The sequence below is a fragment of the Thunnus thynnus genome, chromosome 6 (genome assembly GCF_963924715.1).
Source record: "Thunnus thynnus chromosome 6, fThuThy2.1, whole genome shotgun sequence".
In the NCBI taxonomy this organism is placed as follows: Eukaryota; Metazoa; Chordata; class Actinopteri; order Scombriformes; family Scombridae; genus Thunnus; species Thunnus thynnus.
Genome location: NC_089522.1, coordinates 31,821,888 through 31,846,666, shown reverse-complemented (window position 1 = coordinate 31,846,666; position 24,779 = coordinate 31,821,888). Strand labels below are relative to the sequence as shown.

The following is a 24,779-nucleotide window of genomic DNA, read 5'->3' as shown; positions in this document are numbered from 1 at the left end:
TGTGTACAGATAAGAGAGTACGGCATTCTGAGTTGTTTGTAGCATTCAGTGATGGAAAGTAACTAAGTACATTAAGTACAGTTTTTAGTATTTTTTGAGTATTTCCATGTGATGCTACTTTATACTTCTACTCCACTACATTTCAGAGGGAAATATTGTACTTTCTACTCCACTACATTTATTTGACAGCTTTAGTTACTTTTCAGATCAAGATTTGACACAATGGATAATATAACAAGCTTTTAAAATACAACACATTGTTAAAGATGAAACCAGTGGTTTTCAACCTTTTTGGCTTTTGACGTCTTACAAAAAGCAGTGTGTAGTCGGGGTCACATTTCACATGTCTATGAGTTGTTAACAGCTCCACCAAATAGTGATTTTTCCCTCTAAACTTCTCACATGCTTTCATTTCAATAAATGTTCAAATGATCCAATATTTCAGCAAAAATCAAAGATTAGAGAAAAAGTCCAAAAACTGAAAACAGATTTGTGTATCAGAACTTTGTTTTTTCTTCTTTCCTCTCCCATTAATCATCTCAAGACCCCTCAGATTTATCTGCTGACCCTTTGGAGGGGCCACGACCCCTAGGTTGGGAACCACTGGACTAAACTAGCTAACTGTATATAAGTAGTATAAGTGTAATATAAGTAGTGTAAACTAGCTCCACCTCCAGCAGCTACAACAGTAACATGCTGCTCTAACACTGATGCTTCACTATTAATAATCTAATGATGTCATATATAATAATATATCAGTCAGAGGGACCAAACCACTACTTTTACTGCAATACTTTAACTACATCAAGTTGATGATACTTATGTACTTTTACTTAAGTTGGATTTTTCATGCAGGACTTTTACTTGTAAGGAGTATCTTTATATCGCTGTATTGGTACTTTTAAGTAAAGGATCTGAATACTTCTTCCACCACTGGTAGCATTAATGTTGCTAGGCTAGCAAGTTTCTTCCATTCTGTTGGTGTCAGTCAGCACTAAAAGTGTTTGGTTAGTTGAGTTCAACCTGCTGGGGTTTCTGATGGCTCGCATAACGTGTTTTTGTGTCACAGAGGAAATAAATTCCTGAGAAGTGAAAACAAAGTCTTTACTGCAGAAACACAATGAGGACTTAATCATCTGTCAAACAGCCGAGTTACTGCTGTCACAGATGATGAGGAGCTCAAAAAGACAAAAGGAAAAATGACCAGTGATAGGAGAGAATGTGAGTGTGTGACTGGGAGATAAGATACACTAATGTGGGATTTACCGTCTGCTTTAATGGAAAGATGACGACTCTCTTCTGCTTAATAGTATCTCTGGGAAACCTTCCCAACAGGACGAGTGTGAAACTGTGTTTATCTCAAAAAACTCTTTTTACTAAATGAGCTGTTGGTAAAGGGGTTGTCTTATATTCAGGACAAAACGGTATTATGGTTAATTAATTAGATTATGATGATAAACTGCTGTAGGAGGAAGTAGTGAGGCAGAATTTACGTGATTGTTGGTCGAATAAAACAAAACATCTGAAGACATCACGTTGGATGACGGGACAATGTGATAGACATGTTTCACTATTTTCTGACCTTTTAAAGATGTAATAAAGAATCCATTGATTGAGAAAATAATCAGCAGACTGATTCATAATGAAAATAATTGTTAGTTGCAGCTCTGCTAGAAAAAGATCATCATTCCATAGTGAGATGTGACCATTTTAGCACTTTTTATGAAATAACATTCTGAAAAAACAGTCAGTAAGGTCACAGATTAGCTTGACTGTGCTGAGCTACCACACTGGATATACTGTGTGTGTTATATAGGCATCATGTACATAATGACTGCGTATGGATACTGTATATATTGTACATCAGTGTTGTCACCTTGTGCAGTTGACCCTCTCTGTCTCCCAGGAAGGTGATAGTGTGCCCCGCCTCTGTTGCCGTGGTGACGGCGGTCATCTGGGTGGTGGTGGTGTAGGTGGGTATGGCCGAGAGAGGCACACTGCTGGCGATGGGGTTCGGGGTGTGTTCCCCCCCACAGGGATACTCTGAGAGAGAGTCCTTAGACATGAATGGAGAGAGAGAGAAAGACACAGAGAATTTTATTGAAACACTCACACTGATGTGTCCATTTAACTCCTGTTTTTATTCACTCAGTTCAGTTTTTCACAGACATACAAAGTCACTGCAGTTTAATCTGTGTGTGTGTGTGTGTGTGTGTGTGTGTGTGTGTGTGTGTGTGTGTGTGTGTGTGTGTGTTATATTATATGTGGGTCAGATCAGTCCTGCCAGCTGTGTGTACCTGCCAGTGTGTTTGAGTGACAGCTGTCTGATGATGACTCCAGCTGCTGAAGCTAACAGCTCTAATCCACAGAGTAACACACACACACACACACACACACACACACACAAACACACACACCAACACACACACCAACACACACACACACACGCACACACACACACTCACACAAACAGTATTAAGGTCAGCAGTGAGACGGATGTGGAATGACCAACAACAGGTTCTTCTTACCAAACCAGCTGCTAATCTGTGATATCATTGGGTGTAAACTGTGATGTCATCAGATGTCTCACTCAGATGTCCCACACTCGAGCTGATAAATACCCAACTAATGTTCTCGTTTACCTCCTTTTTTACTGCAACACTGAGTTACAAACATGTTACTCTATGTGAGTGTAGAAGATGTTATTATTTTATAAATTTGATGGTGCAGCTCCCAATTTCTCCCCCTTTAAACATGATTTTTTCATTCATTCATTTCATCCAGGCTGTTTGTTTATCACATTAATTGATTAGTCATGTAACTGATAAATCCCTCCTGGTGATATGGAGTAGAGTTGTGTGTTTCCTTTTTGATGGACTGCACCTTGCTCTGTGTGAGTTCTCAAAGTAAGAACATTTTGTGTTATCGGTTTGGTTTTGTTTATCTACAACTCATGGTCTAGGTGTTTACAGTGTTTCCATTCCACCGCAGGCCCACGTACAGGAGGCACAGTGCATGCTCGCCAACCAGATACTTTGTATGGAGCAGACAAACCCAGACTCCCTCGTTATTGTCCTTGGCAACGGTAATCTCAGCCATGAACTCCCTAAATACCATTAGCTGATTAAATGCCTGATCAAAGAGGAGAACACTGTAGATCACTGTGACACTACAGTAAACAGTACATATCATGCCGTCCTGCACGCTGCACTGGGTTACTCTGACCACACCATAGTTCTTCTGATTCTTGCATACAGACAGACATAAAAACTCTCTAATCCTGTTGGGAGGACATCTAAGACGTGGACCAGTGAAGCTATGGAGCGTGCTTGGACTGTTATGATTGGGATGTTTTCAGGACTCCTACTGACAGTCTGGATGAGCACACGGAGGCTGTGATGTCATACATCAGCTTCTGTGAGGACAGCTGTGTACCATCATGCACTAGGTTTAGTTACAAAAACAACAAACCCTGGAAAAGTTTAGGAGTGGGGACAAAACTTGATTTAGCAAGGTGATGAGAGATAGTTAGTGTTTGTACTCTGAGGAACTTCAATAGCAGTTTTCAGAAAACAACTCAGCGTCTGTCTAGAAGGGCCTCAGACAGATCATAAACTATAAACCGACAGCCACCCACTCCACTAATGACATGCGCCTGGCCAATGACCTGAATGAGTTCTACTACTGATTTGAAAGACAATGGGATAGTCCTGACACCATCCCCCCCAAATTTCCATCCAGGCCCAGATCACCAGCTCCTCCTCCCCCACCTCAGCAAGGGCCCGGGCCTCTCCACAACTGCCCACCTCTGAGGCCCCCTCCCCCCCTTCGATGTCTCTCCATACTGAAGAGAGATGCTAACTGGCTGTTAAAGACACAGAATCCCTGCAAAGCAGCTGGACCAGACTCTGTCTCTCCCTCTACCCTGAAGCAATGTGCGGATCAGCTGTCTCTGCTGTTCACAGACATTTTTAATACCTCACTGGAGACATGCCATGTACAGGCCTGCTTCAAGACCTCCACCATCATCCCCACCCCCAAAAAACCCAGGACCACAGGAGTCAATGACTACCGACCTGTCGCCATGACCTCTGTGGTAATGAAGTCTCTTGAGTGCCTTGTACTGTCCCACCTTTAAGCCATCATGGACCCCCTCCTAGACCCCCTGCAGTTTGCCTACAGACTGTGGCAGTGTAGTAAACATGGCCCTCCACTTCATCCTCTAGCACCTGGACTCTCAGGAACCTAAGCCGGGATCCTGTTTATGGATTTCAGCTCCGTCTGTAACACAATCATCCTGGCCCTGCTATAGGACAAGCTCTTCCAGCTGCATGTGCCTGACTTGACCTGATCATCAACTTCCTGTCCGACAAGAAGCAGCATGTGAAGCTGAGGAAACACGTCTCTGACTCCTGGACCATCAGCATCGGTTCCCCTCAAGGTTGCATCCTTTCTCCACTTCTCTTCTCCCTGTATACCAACAGCTGCTCCTCCAGTCATCAGACCATCAAGCTCCTGAAGTTTGCAGATGACACCACCCTCACTGGGCTCATCTCTGGTGGATTTGAGACTGCCTACAGGTGGGAGACCAACCATCTGGTGACTTGGTGTGGACAAAACAACTTGGAGCTCAACGCTCTAAAGATAGTGGAGATGGTTGTAGATTTCAGAGGGAGTGCAGCCCCACCTGTGCCCATCACCCTGTGTGACTCCCCAGTCAACACGGTGGAGTCCTTCCACTTCCTGGGAACCATCATCAGGACCTCAAGTAGGAGCTGAACATCAGCAGCCTCACCAAGAAGGCTCAGCAGAGGATGTACTTCCTGTCGCAGCTGAAGAAATTCAACCTGCCAAAGTCAGTGATGGTGCACTTCTACACCGCCATCATTGAGTCCATCCTCACCTCCTCCATCACCATCTGGTACACTGCCGCAATCGTCATGGACAAGAGCAGACTGCAGCGTATCATCCGCTTCACTGAAAAGGTGATCAGATGCAATCTGCGGTCCCTCCAGGACCTGCACACCTCCAGGACACTGAAGCTACTAGGAAAGATCATGGCTGATCCCTCTCATCCCAGACATAAACTTTTTGAAATGCTCCCCTCTGGCAAGAGCCTGAGGTCCGAAACCTCATTTCAGTTTCTGCCCATCTGCAGCTGCCTCCTCAACAAGGTCCAGAAACCCTCACTGATACAGACTCTCTCCCCTCCTGGACATTACACGTTTTACTAATGTAACACCTCACAATCTTGCATTTGCACATTTGTGATCTTTTATCCTACATAGCGTGTTACATTAATGCAACTTGTTGCATTATATAATATATATATATAATTATTATTATTATAATAATACACACTGCATATACTGTTTTTTCTGGGTGAATATCTTCTACATTCATCTCATTCTCTTCTATTTAATAATTTAAATTTAAACCTGTAGCAGATCCTTTTCACTTACAATATGTTTTACATTTTTCTTTTATTGTAAATTCTTTCTTATTTATGTTATTTAGGATTACTTAATTTTGTGTATATTTTTGACTGTTACGCACCACAACAACATCAAGGCAAATTCCTGGTATGTGCAAACCTACTTAGCAATAAACCTGATTGTTATTCTTATTATCTCAAAATGTTTCATCTCAATGAGGCTGTCCTTGTTAACTTAAGACTAAATAAATAAACAAATAAATGTTGATATTGGACAAAAGTTCTTACTACTTCTGTGATATTTATTTCAGTCTTAAACTAACTCACTTACAACCTCCTTTGTCTCATTACAGAGGGGAAAAACTATCAGACAGGAAGAAAGAAAGGAAATTAAAGGAAAGAAAAAGAAAAGAAAAGGATCTTTGTATCCTGATTGGAGAATGTACAACTGACCCCTGTGACCCCGCCCTCCCCCAGTGCCTGCTGGGAACAGCTCCAGTGTGGTAATGACCTCAGTTTGACCTTCTCTGTGAGCGTCAGTCACATATTCAGCAGCAGACCAGTTTGACCAGTTGGGAATATTTACTGATCCCAGCTGTAGTTGTAAGCCCTGTAAGCCTTTTCACCTGTTTGTTGAACTCTGCCTGCCTTTCTGGTCTTTGCCTGTTTTGATTTCCTGCTTTTCCGCCAGTAAACTCTGACTCTGACTAACCCGTCTTGTCTGTGACTCGTGTTTTGCATACTGAGCTGTTATCGGCCACACTGGCTACAGAAACAGAAAATATGACCTGCTCATACGTCTGGGTTTACCTTTGGTAGTTTCAGACATTTTGATGACACGGCGTACTCAATGTAGGCTTCATCCTGTCCGCTGCTCCCTCGTCCTCCTTCTGTGTAACACACTTCCTGCGCTCTCCGCAGCATGCTGTCCAGCTCCGCCATCCCATAAACACATAGAGCTGAGCGACTTGTTGCCACGGGCGTGGATGCTTGGCCTGCTGCCATGACGACGAACAGGGCAGGTTCACCTGAGTGGTGTCCTAACCACGCCCCCTGGGCCAGGTTGTACCCGCCCTGGCAGAGCAGAGGCACCTCCACGTATGAGTAGAAGCTGCGGTCAGAGGTGCAGAGTCGGGAGGCATAGGTCCGGTACTCCTTCTTGTGCCACATGTCCCGGCGTGAGAACAGGAAGTAGACGTGGTCGCCATGGACGACAGCCTTCACAAAGTGGTTATTGTACTCGGAGTAACTTCCTACAACGAGTTTTCCTAGCTCCTCCTCCTGGGAGAACGCCCGGCGCGGTGGGACCACCGGGAACAAGCGCCGCGTTGTGATTGGTGGGATATCCCCAGGACCTTTACTGGTATAGCCCCGACCAACCAGCATCAAACGCAGAATGCCGCCAGCCCCACTCCCATCCTGCTTGTTCTTGGTAGTTATTACCACAGCGACCGTGGAGACGCGGGGGTCGTTGGCAGCGACATACTGTGTGTCGACGGGGTTGGATGTCTGATAGATGAGCTGAGAGATGTTAGAAAGACTCCTGCAGGAAAAAGGAGAAAAGATCAGACTCAAGGGCCCCATCATCATATATGGATGAACTGATCCAGTCTAACATGTACTTTTCAAAATCTGACATGTAAAAGGGATAGTTCGGACTTTTCGCAGTGGGATTGTGTGAGGTAGTTATCCATAGTCAGTGTATTTATTACCTGCAGTAGATTTGGGTCGACACGCTCCCAGTTTGGAGAAGCAAACAAGAGTAACGACATGGAAGCTAAGCAACGCACTGCTATGGACAGGAGCAGCAGCAAAACATGTTTTAGCCACCTAAAAAATTACATTGCGAGGCAGCTGGATTCGCGAGATCACGACATCACAAGATCGCGTGAGAGTCCATCTTGTCAGGTTCGGCGCAACCAGCGTCGCGAATCCAGCGGCCTCGCAAGGTAAGACGGCGATAGACAGATGGTTCATCCAATCATCTGCCAAGTATTTTTTGAAAGTGCCTGCCCTTTTCCAAACAGTTTCCATAGACTTCTCAGATGGTTCTGTGTAACAAACCATCTGGTGCATGAGGTTACCTAAAAACATCAATATCAGTTTAAGTGTTCGTTATATTTTGAATATTTTCACAGCACTACATTTTCTCAACTGTAGAACTGTAATCCTACACATGCCGCTCACTGTATTACAGCAGCACTTTCTGACAAACACCTGATCTGCAGCGTAATAAAGTGCGCAGCATGCGTAGGAATACAGAAGTTCTACTGTTGAGAAAATGTAGTGCCAAAGGAGAGGGCTGTCTGACGGCAAGGTGAAGCATGAAAATATTCTAATTATAGTGAACACTTGAACTGATTTTGTTTTTTTAGGTGACTAAAATACATTCTTCACTTCAAAAAATCTGAACTATCCCTTTAATATTAAAAAAAACTGACATAGGCCTATTATCAATAACGTATTGATCCTGATGGTTCTAACTTCAGAGGTTTGACTTGTTCTTCTTTGATGTATCTTCAATGCGCTCTTAGTTTAAAATAAAGGCAACATGAGTACAGTGGAAGCATAATCAGGTGATCAACATTGTGCTTATATAAATAGTGAAGTTCTCCTGAATGTGTCTTCATAGAACTGGTAATGCAGGATTATTGATTATACACTTACTGCTGATGAAACTGTTTCTTCGCCTTTGAGGCTTGAAACTAAGAAAATGTCACTAAAAATCTCTCATAAAGCAGTTCAGTAATTAGTCTGATTTAAATAATTAACTTATAGTTCATAAACTTACTCCAATTACAAATGAATTGATCGAATTTTAATGTTTAAATCACAAAGTTCATTATGATATCACATTAAATGCCATGTTTTCTGGTTCCACTCGTCTTTTTACAGCCGGTAACTTTTATTTGAGTTTTGTTTTTTACAAACTAAATTTGGATTTTGTGTATTTTATTATTTACAGGTATTAAACTGTTTTTCATTTGAAACTTAAATTGTGATGATTACAACATATTGTGATCAGTAATTAACATTTTAATCTACAACAGTTTTCATCATCCTAAGAAAATTAATGTTCTCTTATAGGTTTGGGCTTCAGGATTTGTTGCTATGACAACAGCTCCAGATCAACTCTGAGTAGATTTAAAGAATAAATGTCAAATCATCAACATGGTAAACGGCGTTACCTCTTGTCACAGATGCCCTGGTAGAGCGAACCACAGACAATCACACTTCCTGGCTCCGCCCCCTGCCCCGTCTCCAGCAGCAGCAGTTTGTTGTGGTTGTGAGTGGGCGTGGCCGAGGGACAGTCCTGGGGGACGATCGGGGGCAGGCAGTCTGGGGAGTCCAGGTGAGGGCCAGTCTCCACGTGCGACATCACCTCCAGGTCAGAGGTGAGTTGGTACAGGTGGTCGACCCCGCCCACGTACAGACGCCCTGCCTCCGCATCCAGCAGCAGGTGAGAGAGTGGGGCGCCATGTAGCTCCACCCACCGCACTGAAGGGTCAGAGGTCACGATGACATCGGCAGGGAGGGAGGGAGGGGGGAGGAGAAGGAGGAAGAAGAGGAGTGACAGGGAGGAGGCCAACATGGCAGCTCCTCTTTACCTGCCAGGTGAGAGAGAGAGAGAGAGAGAGAGAGAGAGACATTAAAACACTGAAGCTCAGCCACTGTGCAAAACTTTAAAGTCAAAAGCAAACATAAAAATACACAGAGTGATGATCTAAATATCAGCTACATCACACACGTCGGGAAAAATGGCAACCTATGTTTGGCTAATATGACACAGTGACCATCTTATCAGACAAAAATATCGTGTAGTCTGAACCTGGCATTAAATGTCGGCTTAGAGGAGGATGAAACATGAACTGGCTCAGGCCCACATGTGGCTGCCAGGTTTGATTTTTGGGATGTGGTCTTGGTCTGATTTACACTAAGCGGGAAGCTCCAGGTCTGAAAAACGGGGCCAATGTGGAAGTGACATAAACCTGCATCCTCTCTAATGGCCAGCAGGGGGCGACTCCACTGACTCCAAAAAGAAGTCTGATTGTATGAAGTGATTTATTTCCTCAATAAACACTTTCCTAATGAGTTTATGGTCTCAATCGCTAGTCTCAAGTCTTCATCAGTACAGCATGATGTTCATTTTGTAAATTATGGTCCCATTTAGAGTAAAATAGACGATAAAGTAGCATATTCTGTAGGGTGGGGCTACCTTATAATTGACAAGTCTCTACCACGGTGACAACGATGGTTACATACGTAACCCCGGATTAGAATAGGAGTATAGGCGTAGCTGTCACTATTTTAGTGTGTTTTCAGTTCATGAAAGTTAATTGTAACATCTTGGTCGCCTAAAAAAGTCTTGTTCAGCTTGTTCAGTACTTGGTTGTACTAAAAGACCCTGTAAGGAGTCGACTGTTCAGTTTTTCCGGTGTGTACATTTTGTTTTAAGCCTGTTTTTCACTAGCCAAAATTAGCATTAGCAATATCGCAGTTAACCATAGACGGAAAATTCACTGTGCTAATCAAGCTAGCAGCTAATGCTAGCATTAGGGTCAGCTCCACTCTCTAATCCAAATATGGTCACTTCTGGCTCCAAAACACCAAGATGACGACGGCCAAAATGCTGAACCATGGATGTACTATAAGGGCTGGATATCGGACTAAAAATGGCGCCCATTCAGTCCTATAGGAATTGCTTGCCTGGCGCATTTGCCAAATAAAGTGTCTAGCTTCCCGGTTTGCTTCCATGTTGTGCGGCCCACTGAATATGCACAGTAGTGATGACATTGTGATGACATCACAGATTTTTAAATCGCTTTTCTCGGCTCGAGGAAAGTTTTACAATCATAAAACCTCCATGGATCAAAAGTTCATAATAGAAAGAGTCATAATTGACGTTGTTTGCAGTTTGAGGTGTCCTGTCAACAGTTTTACAGGCGTCTCTTTTACAATGGCGGTCTATGGGGGAAATCCTTTTTGGGCTGCAGGGGGATTTTTCGCTGCAATACTGCGAGTGGCCACTGGGAAAAACTGGCTGCAAGGCTGAGTGGCGGCGCCCTATCAAGCTCTTATTATACATCCATGTGCTGAACTCAAAGCTTCAGAACAGGGGTCCGCAAACCAATGGGTGACGTTATGGTGCATTATTTTTTAGTCTATGGCTAAGAATCAACTGCAGCTAGCAGTGAGAGCAGAGAACTCTGAGTCCTGCAGACTGAATTTAGCAACAAAGAAAAGCAGGAATGTGGAATTATCAGAGGACACACACAGGACATGTGTGATGGCGGGAATGCAGAAAGATTAAAGCTGCTACAGTCCAAGGACACAGTGTGAATGTTTATCAGACAGATGAATGTATCTGCTCTCACACAAACATCAGTCCTCTTCACGATTTACAGGTCAAAGGTCGTCCAGGTCAACCTGAGCTGTTTAAAAGTTTGTAAGTGTGTCCTCAGTGTGTCTGAGATATTATTTTTACAATGTCATGTATGATTCTTCTGCATGTATCAGAACAGTTACATGTCACACCCTACAATCTTTCATTATCACTTATTGTCCAGATTATTTTTTCAGTTAATAGGTTGTGTTGTCTATAAAATGTCAGACAGTAGTAGACCGTCTTAATGACATCTTCAAACATCTTGTTTTGTTCGACCCGAAGATATTCAGAGAAAAGCAGCAAATCTGAGACACTGTAGAAACTAGAACCAGCACGTTTGACAAACGACTGAAACGGTGAATTATCAACTATTGATTAATGGCTGCTGCTCTGCTTTCCTGCCAAACGTATCTGTGATCTGAGCTACATGGCGAACACTTACATTTTAAACCCACCAAAGAACATTCAACTCAAAGACAAAAAGCAAGAGAAGCACAATAAACGTGCTGCATGCAGAACACTGATCATCTCTGTCTCTCAGTCTCTTTGTCTCAGTTTGTCTCAGTTTGTCTTTTTTTGTCTTGGGGGTGTTTCTGTTTCTCTCTGAAGTTATTAATAAAATATTTTGCAGCTTCACACTTTTCATCTGACGGTCAAACTGTAGTTGCCTGTAGAAACATCACCATGGCAACAAACCCGTATCCACGACAACGCAGTGAAAGACTCAAACCTTCAGTGGGTTGGTTAGTTTATGACAGAGTGGATTTTTAAACTGGTGTCAAACTAGTTTTGCTGTTTTTTTCATCATCTCTGATCTCCAGAGGAGGAACTTTTACATCTTAACGACCCTTCCTCTAGCGCCACCCTCAGGACAAAAATTACATTTTTAGCTCCACGACTCTCCGAAAGGAAAGTCGATATAGTTGTCGATATCCTACTTGTTTCTACCGACAATTAACTGATCTACTAACAAGCACTGTGATTTATCTTCTTACTCATGTTGTGCAAAAACACAGCAATGAGCCACACTTAATCACCATGAACACACACACACACACACACTGTAGTTTGTTTAGACTCAATCCCACACACACACTCACACTAGAGCACTAAACGTGGATCCATCCAGCGCTGAAAATAGTCCCCACCAAACATGGACTGGCTGTTTTAGGAAATTACTGAGACTTTCTTAAACATGAAACTATAAATTTGTGAGGTGTTTTGAAAGATTTATGTCTTCAGTAGGAACCAATGAGCTTGGAGCTTTAAATCCACTGCCAACTAAACTTTTATATGCAGTAATTATTCAAACCAGCAGGAATAGAGCTCATTTATATAAAATGTCCCAAAAAAGCAAAAAATTCTCCAGCTGGATCAGTGAGTCTTTGATTCTGAGTTACTGGTGCCTGGACCCCGGTATACCTGCTAGCAGGTTTAGTCCAATGGTCTTGGGTCTGAGAGCCACAGACAGGAAGTCAGAAAGTATTGAGAGTCTTAACAGGACGATAAGAAACAGAGAATAACAACAGACTGATCCTTTAATAGACTCAAATTAAAGACATTTATAACTTGATTTTTGCAGTGATATTTGTTCATATTGTGGCTATAATAAACTCTGCAGCCTCCAGGGGGCGCTAGCTGTCAGTCTGGTTTCAGGTCTTTCAGGAAAACAAGATCTTATGATCCAGTGAATTGAATAAAAGGCTCAGGCTGATTTTTTTTACAGTGCATGTTCCTCTCTGATACAAAACCCTATTCATCTCTCTCTCTCGCTCGCTCTGTAGAAGTCATGCTCGCTCCACCCTCCTCCCTCCTGCTGCGTGTTGGTTCTGACAGAAACTCTGAACGAACACTCGCTGTTTAACTTCCCCCAGTGCATGCTGGGAAACACTGAGGCCTCAGGACACACACACACACACTGTAACACACATGCTTCAACATTTCCATGGTAATACTGAACATCCTCACACACACACACACACACACACACACACAGAGTATGGTAATAACTTCCTCCTTCAGCCTGATGGAGAGAGAGAGAGATTCATCTATAATTCATTGAGCTGAACAGAGAGAGAGAGAGAGAGTTGTAGGTTGTCAGAAAGTAAACGAGAGACAGAATAAAGTTGGAAGAAGAGAGAGAGAGAGAGAAAGAGAGAGAGAGGTTATGAGAAGGACAGACGAGAGGACGAGAGAGGAAGAGAAAGGGAGTGGAATGAGTAGAGAGAGAGAGAGAGAGGTAGAGAGAGCTGGAGGCGATGAAGCGTTAAAGTCAAAAATGAGGAAAAGACTCAGAGAGAAAATGAATTCATGTTTGATCCGCTGAATTTACACCAGCTGTCTCTCCCTCTGTCTCTCTAACCGCCTGTCTGCCTGTCTCTCTAACTGTCTGTCTGTCTAGAAAGGTGTGTTTATCTTTCACGGTTTAAGTGTTTTCAGGATGAAGCCACGCCCATTCAGTTTTTTTTATCACTCTTTGTGTAAAGAATACTGTGTGTTCGTGCAGATGAATCAGAGCTGTAGGTGGACGGAGACGAGCCTCCATCTCTATAAACCAGCATCTAAAAGTATATGTAGAAGCAGTTCAATGTCCAACATATAAAATTAAAGGTTACAATCTACAAACTAAATGTGTTCCAGTTTGAACTTTTCTGTTCTGTGCTGCTTCAATAAAAAAAAACTGACACTACAAGCCTCTGCTCTATGAAATCTGTTTGACTTTCATACATCTTCATTATATCCTCATGTTTCATTCTGAGCAGCGTGTCGACGTCCAGGGACTGCTAAAGAAGGAGTGATCTGCCTACACACAAGGCTGACGGCTTGGTGCTGGTGTTACGTTTCTTTTACAGTATCGTGTGTTGCATATTTGTATGAAATGATGCATTTCTTCTGATTACAGTGACAGAAATCACCAATCTGATGAATGAAAGTGATTCCTGCTGGGTTTAATGAGCGACTTCACACAGCGCTTTCACACCCAGACTGTGGAAGTCGGACAATTGGTCCACATTGACACAGACGATCATCTGTTCACCATGATTAACTAAAACAGCTCTGCTTTCACTGGATGTGTCTCCACTTCAGGACTGAAACACAGAAATCACAGGTTTAGTTTCTGGAGAAAGTCAAAGCTCGTATACATCTATTATTCCTGGTGATGTTTCAGATGAAACAAACACAAAACAGTTTCTATGAGGCAGAGAAAAGAGTGAAGAGCAGCAGGAAACGATGCTACAGACTCATCAGCAGGTAAACAAACTAAATATGAATTTTCTAACCAAGTATCTTCATCCTCTCTGATCTTTTCTGTCATGTAAGAGATTTGTTAGACCTCAGAAAAAATAAACTTTCCCGACATTTTTCTGCACAGGAAAACGATGTCAGAAACCCAGTGGACGCATGTTGTGAAGGTGAGTTTATTGAAGTTGAACTTTCACACAGTTGCCTTCTATAAATAATGCCCTCGTTCTGCACAGGGATGAACTTTTGGTGTGAAAGTGTCCCAGTTCAGTCCTCTCATGTACTCTTATATATATATTTCAGTTTCACACTCAGCATCGGTTCCTCTGAGAGATAAAACAACACTAACGGTTCATGTCATGTCACACCGTGAGACATTAAAGGGGTCAGTAGACCCCATCGGAGCTGTGTGTCGGATGGTTGAATAGCTTCAGAGACCCCTCCCCACCCTGCACACACCTTTCCTACGTCTCATTATAGGAGCTGTGTCCAATAATTTCTGGTGTTTAAGGGAAATGACTGAGTGTTCATTTAGAAAACATGACTGACATCATGATTTAACTCTTTTTTTGTAAAATCCACCTGAACCAGCAGACAGCAGAGTACGCTAAAATCAAACTTGTCGATTTCACTTGAGGAGTCCAAACTCTGGAGGAACGAACAAATGCAGACTGAGGACGACCTCAGGGCTCCTCCGCTGTGTCTCACTTCCTGTTTCACACCTGCAGCTCACCTGTCGGAGCTCTCACCCAGCTGTGATGACGTGCCAGCTCACAGCTTCACACCTCATCGTCTCCCGAGTCACACCTGAACACGTCGAGCTGTTCGAGAGTTTCTTCAACAACACCTGATGATGTTGTCTCCTCGTCATCACACCTTCACCTGCTGCCATGGCAACAGAGTATCCTGCTCTCTGATTGGCTGTCAAGTGTGTGTGTGTTACAATCCCGGTTCAGGTCAACAGTTCAACCACAGTTCTACATTTTAAACTGCGGGTAACCATGGCAACGGATGCCTGAGGCTCTGTGAGCAGTCAGCTCATTCAAGGAGCCTGGAACCACCTCAAGGAGCTCTGTAACTTCTTAAAGGATCACTAGAACCTCTTGGGAACATTCTCAAGGACCCCTGGAATCCCTTTAAAGGCACTGTGACCCCTTCCAGGACCACTAACTTCTTTTAGTGACCCCTGGAACATCCCCAAGCACCTTTCTCAAGGACCCTGGATCTCCATCACTTAAAACATCTTCAAGGACACCTGGAACCTCTCCCAGAATCCTTGAACAATTCAAGCACAGCTGGAACTGCCTCATTAGACCCTTGAAGCTCTTCAAGGCAGCATGGAACCTCCTCTATGACCTGGAACATTCTCAAGGACCCCCTGAAATCATGTGCGGCTGTCAGGAGTCTGTTATCATCCTGGTTCAGGTCACCGTTTCAAAATCAGAGCTCAAGGTGTTCTAAACTGCAGGTAACCATGGCAACAGGATGGATGCTCCAGGTGACGACTCCCTCTATGTCTGCAGTGAAAAATTCAGCACTTTACTTTGTTAATCGCAGCAGTTTTTTCTTCACTCGTCTTTTGTTCCCATCACCTCCCTCCTCCTCCTCCTCCCAACACTGTCTCCCCCCTCCTCACCTCCCTCCTCCTCCTCCTCCCCTCTCTCTTTTTTAATTTTCTCATGGGTCCTCTCCTCCTCTCTCTCTCTCTGTATGTAAATGAAGGACACGCTGCTTTCAACACGTCGAGGTGATGATTACAGGCTGCCTTACCTCCGGCACACACACACATAAAAACACACACACACACACACACACACACACACACAGACACATTATCTGTGAGGTTTGACTCTCTTCAAAGAGACGACACAATCCGACACACACATGCAGCTGCCAGTGTGTGTGTGTGTATGTGTGTGTATGTGTAGTTAAATTTCTTCTCTTTGTTCATTTCTTGTCTTTCGCTCTCTGGGACTATCCCTCTCAGTATGTGTGTGTGTTCACCCACCACACACACACACTGTACTCGCCCTACTTTCTGTCTGCCTAGGAGCCACAGAGCCAGGCAGCCAAAAACTGACCTGAACACATCAGCTCCGACATGGTGACGGTTTGACTCCACTACATTTCAATCATAGATCCAAAGATCCAACAGTTTGACTGAAAGCTGATACAAATCAAATGCTATAATAGAAACATGAAACTCGAGGAATGTAAGGAACAATACTCTAAGACGTCAGCATAAAGACGACAAAAACACAAAATGAGCTAAGCTTCAAACGACAGACTTTTCAACAAAAAAAGTAAAAACATGTTCTCAGCAATGTGCAGCTGAATCAGCAAACTTCAGAGGAAAGACTGCAGCCTTCAACAGTGTAAACAGACTGACGTCTCAACACTACAGTGTCTTCACAGTTGACATTGACAAAGGCAAAAGACAAACACATATATAGTTTACCTACTACAGGTGTATATTTGTCATTGAGTACAAAGTGGAACAGGAATTCAAACCTTCTGAATAACTGATACAAGTACAGGAATGTCCAGGAGCCACGCCCATACACTCTAAACAACACAGGAAGACAAGAATACACTTATATGTTTGAGTTATCTGGGCATCGTGTCAAAGGTTGGTCTGTTTGCCATATTAAAGGCTGCAGTCTGTTCTATCTGAAGTGTTTTGTACAATTTGTACTCATTGTAACCTCTCAGTTCTTTCAGTCTTTTGCTTCAAACAGTCCTTTCTGAATAAATTAACAGATGTCTTTTACTGAGTGAGAGAAAATCCTCTCTGGTATCTCATTACCAAACAACAGAAATATAATGTGAAGGTTCGTGTCAAAGTTCATGTAGAGGTAGAGGGACTAGATGCAGAGGTAGAGGGGCTAGTTACAGAGGTTGAGGGTCTAGTTGCGGAGGTAGAGGGACTAGTTACAGAGGTTGAGGGACTAGCTGCAGAGGTTGAGGGGCTAGTTGCAGAGGTTGAGGGACTAGCTGCAGAGGTTGAGGGGCTAGTTGCAGAGGTAGAGGGGCTAGTTACAGAGGTTGAGGGTCTAGTTGCAGAGGTAGAGGGACTAGTTACAGAGGTTGAGGGACTAGCTGCAGAGGTTGAGGGGCTAGTTGCAGAGGTAGAGGGACTAGCTGCAGAGGTAGAGGGGCTAGTTACAGAGGTTGAGGGACTAGCTGCAGAGGTAGAGGGGCTAGTTACAGAGGTAGAGGGTCTAGTTACAGAGGTTGAGGGACTAGCTGCAGAGGTAGAGGGGCTAGTTACAGAGGTAGAGGGACTAGCTGCAGAGGTAGAGGGGCTAGTTACAGAGGTAGAGGGGCTAGTTGCAGAGGTAGAGGGGCTAGTTGCAGAGTAGAGGGACTGGTAGTTTCATAGGTAGAGGGACTAGATGCAGTGGTAGAGGGGCTAGTTACAGAGGTTGAGGGACTAGCTGCAGAGGTAGAGGGGCTAGTTACAGAGGTAGAGGGGCTAGTTACAGAGGAAGAGGGGCTAGTTGCAGAGTAGAGGGACTGGTAGTTTCATAGGTAGAGGGACTAGATGCAGTGGTAGAGGGGCTAGTTACAGAAGTAGAGGGACTAGTTGCAGAGGTAGAGGGGTTAGCTGCAGAGGTAAAGGGACTAGATGCAGAGGTAGAGGGACTAGTTGCAGAGTTAGAGGGACTAGTTGCAGAGGTAGAGGGACTAGTTGCAGAGTTAGAGGGACTAGTTGCAGAGGTAGAGGGACTAGTTGCAGAGGTAGAGGGACTAGTTGCAGAGGTAGAGGGACTAGATGCAGAGTTAGAGGGACTAGTTGCAGAGGTAGAGGGACTAGATGCAGAGTTAGAGGGACTAGTTGCAGAGGTAGAGGGACTAGTTGCAGAGGTAGAGGGACTAGATGCAGAGGTAGAGGGACTAGTTGCAGAGGTAGAGGGACTAGTTGCAGAGGTAGAGGGACTAGATGCAGAGTTAGAGGGACTAGTTGCAGAGGTAGAGGGACTAGATGCAGAGTTAGAGGGACTAGTTGCAGAGGTAGAGGGACTGGTTGCAGAGTTAGAGGGACTAGTTACAGAGGTAGAGGGACTAGATGCAGAGGTAGAGGGACTAGATGCAGAGTTAGAGGGACTAGTTGCAGAGGTAGGGGGACTGGTTGCAGAAGTAGAGGGACTAGTTGTAGAGTAGATGGACTAATGACTAATAGTTTCAGAGGTAGAGGGACTAGATGCAGAGGTAGCAGGTAGAGTCATACTAACACCTACTACAAAGTACTACAAATACTACAGACGAACAGCAGTATTTCCTGCTAGAAATACTTTCAGTACTACACAAAGAAGGCCACTTCCACCCGTCTCCGTTTGTTTGTTTCTCCTCCCTGATTTTTCTCTCTTTGTTTGGTTTTTCTTACTTTTCTTTCTTTGACTTTTTTTCTGCTTCAGGATTATTTTGTTGTCTGTTCTGCTTTATTATTATTCACACACACACACACACACACACACACACACATACACACACATACACACACATACACACACACACACTCCCCCGGTGAGCTCATGAATATTTTCTGGCAGTCACAGAGACAAGTATGGTTTGATATCATCAAGGGTGTGTGACAAGCTTGACACACACACACACACACACGCACGCGCACTCACACACACACACACACACACTTTAAATCCCGCTGGGATTTAAAGTGTGTGTGTGTGTGTGTCTAAAGTGTGTTATGGATGTTGTCAGCGGTTGTCACTAAATAAAAAAGTCATTTCCCAAAAAGGCCTTTTTCTCTGTGTGTGTGCGTGTGTGTGTCAGAGCTGACTGTACATAAACCTTCATCATAATCAACATCATCATCACTACCAGCTTCCCCACAGGAAGTCAATTTGTCGCCGTGGTGACGCAGCTCATTGCCGCAGGGCCAGAATGAGCTGTTTAAATACAAACACCCCGCGCCCTGTTATTACACGGTTACCATGGAGACGTAGAGGTGTGGCAGTGGGACTAGGATAAGATAAGTTTCTGTTTAATACAATTTGTATTTAATGACTTCTTTTGAAAAACAAAATTACTTTTAATAACTTTTGTCATTATCTTTTCTGAGAGGAAGTATTTAAAGCTGTAAAGCGGCGTGACGCAGACAGTCAGAGGGACGGCTGTGATTTTGTCCTCCATCTCTTCCAGTCATGCTGAGAGATCAAAGGAGGAACAATGAAACACAGAAACAACTCATTACACGGACACATGGACATGTGACTGTTGGATGAAGACAGACTTGAAAGAATCTGACTCGTCCTTCAAAGTTTAGGACACGAGGAACCTTTCAGACAGTTAAGTTCTAGCAGAGGAAAATGACCGTTTGACAGCATGTTAGATGATAATATATTCGCACTGTGTGTTAAACTGCAGGACTTTTCCGTGTCCTCTCTCTCAGTCTGAACTATTTTCTGCAGCAGCAGGGCTATCTGTTGTGTTCTGATCCGATCCGAGCTGAATGGAGCTAATTCCTCTTTTCTCCTCAGTCAGACGAAGCATCCGCCGGGTTTTAAACAGCAACTCTCTGCTGTCACACAATCATCACTTAATGCCAGTTTGTGTTATTGATGAAGCCGCGGCAGAGCTGCTATTCCTGCCTCGCTGTCTTTAATCTGGATTAAATCCTGTTTGTATTGACAGCAGATGTAAACACGGAGCTGCGTGTTTGACAGGAGGATCAGATCAGAATAAGAAGAATTAGAGATTCTCCTCAGTTTAATCCAGGACACAAAGATCAGAATAATAAGTGAATAACAGCAGAATACACAGCAGATTAACAGCACAGGCTCGGTTCTCCCTGCAGGAGTCTAAAAATATCCGAAACTCTGAGGAATTAACGGTCATTACATTTAGGAAGCTGCAGCTACAGTTTATACCCGCATATCCAGTACCAGTCAAAAGTCTGGACACATTTTCTCATTCAAGTGAACGGGAAAATGTTCCTCAAAAGTTTTATAAACACTTTAGATGTTTAGATTTTTATCCATAATGCAACACCACCAGGGAGGCATCTGATTGGTCCCAAATTTATTCTGTAGCATGACAACGAGCCCGGAGAACTATTGTCAGGAACATGAAGATCGAGGAGTCCTGCAGCAGATGGTTTGGCCCCCACAGAGCCCTGATCTCAACATCATGGAGTCAGTCTGGGATTAACATGAAGAGACAACACTGCCCTCCCAAGAAAAACAACATAATAGGTCATAATGTCAGTCGCTCCGAAATGACAGATAGTCACAGATGCCATCTAGCGGCTGCAGTCCTATATATGTGGACAGATTGGAGGTAATGAGTTGGGTGGATGTTTTAACCCAATTTTGGACTTCGCCACAGGAAAGAGAAAATAGAAAAAGTGTAACAATCATCCCCTAACCTTTACCCTGTGGTTATTATTGTAGCCATGACAGGAAAGGTTTCCTAATTTTAAGGACGTAGTAGCTTTAACTGACACCACACCACGCTCTCTAACCTTCACAAAGTGATCATTTTAACCCAAACCATGATCTTTAACAAAGTGGTTTTTGTGTCTAACCAGACCTAAACCACAGTGTTGTCACATCATAAAACATCATTATTCTTTAACAGTGATGTGTAACGGTTTTGGAAAGCACAGACACATGATGTTATCCTGCTGATTACTGCTGATAGAGGCGCCGGATTAAAAAATGCTGCTATGTGTCGTTCTGGAGTCACATGATCAAACCATGTATTAGGTTGTTTAATTTGGAGGACTTGTTGGAAGAGACAGAAGCAGCTGAGACGCTGAAATCCACAGAAGAACTGTGGCAACTTCTCCGAGATGCAGGAACAACCAACCTGCCGAGAACCTGAAACACTGAGGAGAACTGCTGCTGGTTTAAAGGCAAAGCTGCTCACAGCAAATATTGATCTGATTACATTTTATTCTGTTTACTGGACTTTGTATGAAGTTAAACAATAAATACAAACTGTTCATGATATTATTTTTGAAAGTGTCCTCACTTTACTTTTAGTGCCTAAAACTTTTGCACGGTGCTGTATAGTTTTACATCCCACATCAGTAGTGTGTTTGTAGTTTGGATGTCTCCATGTAACTCTGATGTCACTTAACGTATTGATCCTTTCTGGCTGATACAGACTAATTACAATCAGCAAATCAATCAGAGTGATCAAATCAATGATTCATTTGGCGCTATCAATACATGTTAAGGCTCAGAATGTCCCATCGACATGGTTCTTATATCCCTGGAACCTCGACACTCTCCTCGATACGCTCAGATCCATTCAAAACTTCTGCACATAAAGACAAAAAATTACAACATTTACATTTTAAGTTTGTAATTTTTTCCAATAAAAGTCTCCTTCATACTTCAGAGGACACAAAGCCCAGAGTCTGTTCCAGCGAACTCCACTGAATCTACTGAACTCTACTGAATCTACTGAACTCTACTGAATCTGACAGTAGAATAAAGTCAATGTACAGAAGATTTACTCACTCAAGCAACACGATGATGTTCTGTCACTTATTACCATAGGTGTCTCTACTGTTTTCTCTAATGTGTCTCTTCTGATAAGTGTCTTTTGTGTTCTACTGTGTGTGTTTCTACTGTGTCTCTACTGTAAGTGTTTCTACTGTGTCTCTACTGTGCCTCTGCTGTGTCTCTGTGTTCTACTGTAAGCAGGCTCAGACTGGATGTCTGGCAAACGCCAGATGTGCTGCAAGGCCACCAGCAATGTGGGAAAAAAACACTGTGGGATAAAAAAATTCAACCTGCCAGCTGCGGCCCACTTGATGTTGGAACAGCTAATCTGATCGGGGGTTACAAGGTCCCGATCGTCAATAGGATAGCTATATTGTAGGGCAGGTGCAGGCAGTGCTACTGTCGTCCTCCAATCACCCCTTCAAGTGGTGCGTCCGTCCATTTAATGTTAGAGGTCAAGCAGGAAATGATCAAATCAAGACGGAAAGTGTGGAGTTTGAATTGAACATAACGCCAGCCTATACGAATGGATAAAGGTTCCAAAAATCATAAAGGTGGAGCTGAAAAGGTCACAGGGAAAAAGAAAAAATCAAAATATCGACGCCACTGCCACGCATAATCCTGTTAGCGTTAGCATGCCTAGCTGCAGTGATAACATTAACAATCTACCATCAAATGAAGAGCAGGAGGAAAGAGTCTGGACAGATGAAGAAGAAGAAGAAGAGGAGGCTGCTGCTCAGGACAAGTGAAAGCTGCATGACAACCTCCAGCAGGTGATACTGCTAACGTTAGCTCATGTAATGACACTGTTAACAGTAGTGCTCCGTTACGCAAATGGCATGTGAGCGTAGCTTTTCAACTTTAAAATTCATCAAGAATAGATGACAGATCGCCACATCTTGAAGCGTTCATGCTTATAGTTCCAGAAAAAGATGTTCTTATGGCTTTGGACACTGATGGAATAATCAACGAGATGGCAGAGAAGAGAACACCGATGAGACGTCTTCTTATCATCTAAGGTAAGACATGCTATTCTATTCTATTCACTGCTTAAGGCTGCTGTCCTATGCTAATTTTTTCTAAATCAGTCAGCTGATTAGTCACTCTGGGTCCACTCCAATAGCATGCTGCCTGTCACAGCCTGACAATAGCAGTGAATGAACGTTTAAATACTGTCGGTAGCATGAAAACCTGACTGTTAAGCTTGATGTGTGAATCGCATCAGATCAGCTGTGAACACAATGTCGGACTAATGACTATAAACAGCTCTCACATTTCCAGATCATCATAAAACTCATAATTGAGTTTTAGTATAGTACACAGCACACACTCAGCATCCACAGTTCAACATGTGCAACAGACCAGACGATGACAGCATCACATTTTGTCATAGACTACATTCATGACATATGATTATGTCATATTTGTTTTATTTATGAAGTTATGGATTGTAGCATGAGTGCATTGAGAGTTGGGCTGCACATATCGACCGTCTAACAAATAAAATCCTTCTAAAGTGCACCTTTTGGGGTACTGACTTCTCCTCTAGGTTATCTATTTATTTATTACATTATTTTATGAAACCCTGTAGGTAAACCTGTTTGGGTGTCAACTTGATATCTACTGCTTAGTCTACATTTTACAGATATTGCTTTATGCAACTCATAAGTGCGTACGTTGGGAAAAATGGGGCCAGTCCGGATGAAAATTGCCGGGGACTCATTTTCCCAATCGGAACCTGACTGTAAGTTTCTCCACTGTGTTCTACTGTAAGTGTCTCTAATGTACATGTCCCTACTGTGTTCTACTGCAGGAGTCCTCTGCAGCAGCTGCAGGCTGATTGGAGCCACAAACTGAATACTGATCACTACGACCATTAAATATTAATAACTACAAGACTTTGATACTGAAAAACTAACACACACACACACACACACACACACACACACACAGAGTGATGGAATTAACATCAATATCATTAACGCCCATCACCTCTCTGCTTGTACACTCATTTTCTCTCAGACACACACATCTCTCTGTGTGTGTGTGTGTGTGTCTGCATGTGTGTGGGTTTGCGCATATATGATGGGTCCTCCTCTCCAATTAGCAGAGTGTGTAAGTGGTTTTGATCAGCGGGAGGTCACATTGACAGTTTTACTCGCAGGTTCTTTACATCGACACTCGAAGCTGGAAACTCGCCTCGATGCATTAAAGCAGAGCAGCGGAGAGAGTCTCTGGCGGCGCCTCCTGTAGGCTGCACAGCTCATTACAGCCACATCATGAACTAACCGCATCCTGATAATTTATCTGATCTCACAGTCACTGCTTCACAAGAGACGGTCAATTGAAACCTGCAGATAAACGTGAGTCTCACATGCTGCTGAATGTGTTTGAGAGGAAACGGCGGTGAAATGGCTCCAGGTGTTAGTCTGACCCCTCACCTGAGACTAGTTTACCATCAGAGAGCCGGCAGGAGCACACTGATCACACATCAGTCTACCAGATCTCACCACCGCTGCTGCTGCGCTCAGACCTCCTTTAAATCACACGTTTGCTTCTGACTCCGTTGTCATGACAACCAACACAAAGACGAGTCAAAGACAACAGCTGGACTGAGAGACCGAAACATTAAAATCATGTCAAGCGATATTTAGATGATTAAAGATGAAGAAACACAGAAAGAAGACACAAGGTTTTATAATCAGGGTGGAGACGCAGTGGATGTGTTGAGGAGGACGAGGAGGTGCAGTGATATTAAAAACCAAACCAGTCTGTATTTTAGCTGCACGTCTCTGTGCTGCCCCTCCCTGTCTCTCTCTGCTTCTTTCAGAAGTTAACAGGCGTGAATGTGCTCCATAATGTGTTTATGAGAGCAGAATTTTTACAGATTAAAACAAGGCTTTGAAGAGGAGGAGGAGGAGGAGGAGGAGGAGGAGGTGGGGGGCAATAAATGACTGAATACTGTAATAACAGCGAGGGAGGAGGAGGAGGAGGAGGGGTCTGAACTTTAATCAACAGAGACTCAACTAGAGGAGAAACTGAGGGAGGAGATCCTTTAACTGTTTCAGTCACTGCAGATAAAAACTAAACAAACACAAGAACATTTATCTTCCATCAGCAGAGGGAAAACTAAACCTCCGTCATCTCCAACAGACTGTGGACCTCACGTCCGCTAGCCAATGGGAAGAGAGCAGGGAGCCCAGAAATCAGGTGCATCACTTCTTATTTCTCTCACACCTAA

General features: G+C 43.5%; 1 protein-coding gene across 3 annotated transcripts in view; it reads right to left on the bottom strand.

The window, feature by feature from the left end:
* Positions 1–24,779, bottom strand: part of plxnb3 (plexin B3) — a 91,465-nt gene that overhangs the window by 26,176 nt on the left and 40,510 nt on the right. For all 3 annotated transcript variants that reach the window (XM_067593398.1, XM_067593399.1, XM_067593400.1), the window contains 3 exons: positions 8,623–9,042; positions 6,245–6,977; positions 1,877–2,056 (listed from right to left, as the gene is read on the bottom strand). In XM_067593398.1, the coding sequence (XP_067449499.1) occupies positions 1,877–2,056; positions 6,245–6,977; positions 8,623–9,026 (1,317 nt within the window). In that variant the 5' untranslated portion in view covers positions 9,027–9,042. The remainder of the gene's footprint in view (positions 1–1,876; positions 2,057–6,244; positions 6,978–8,622; positions 9,043–24,779) is intronic.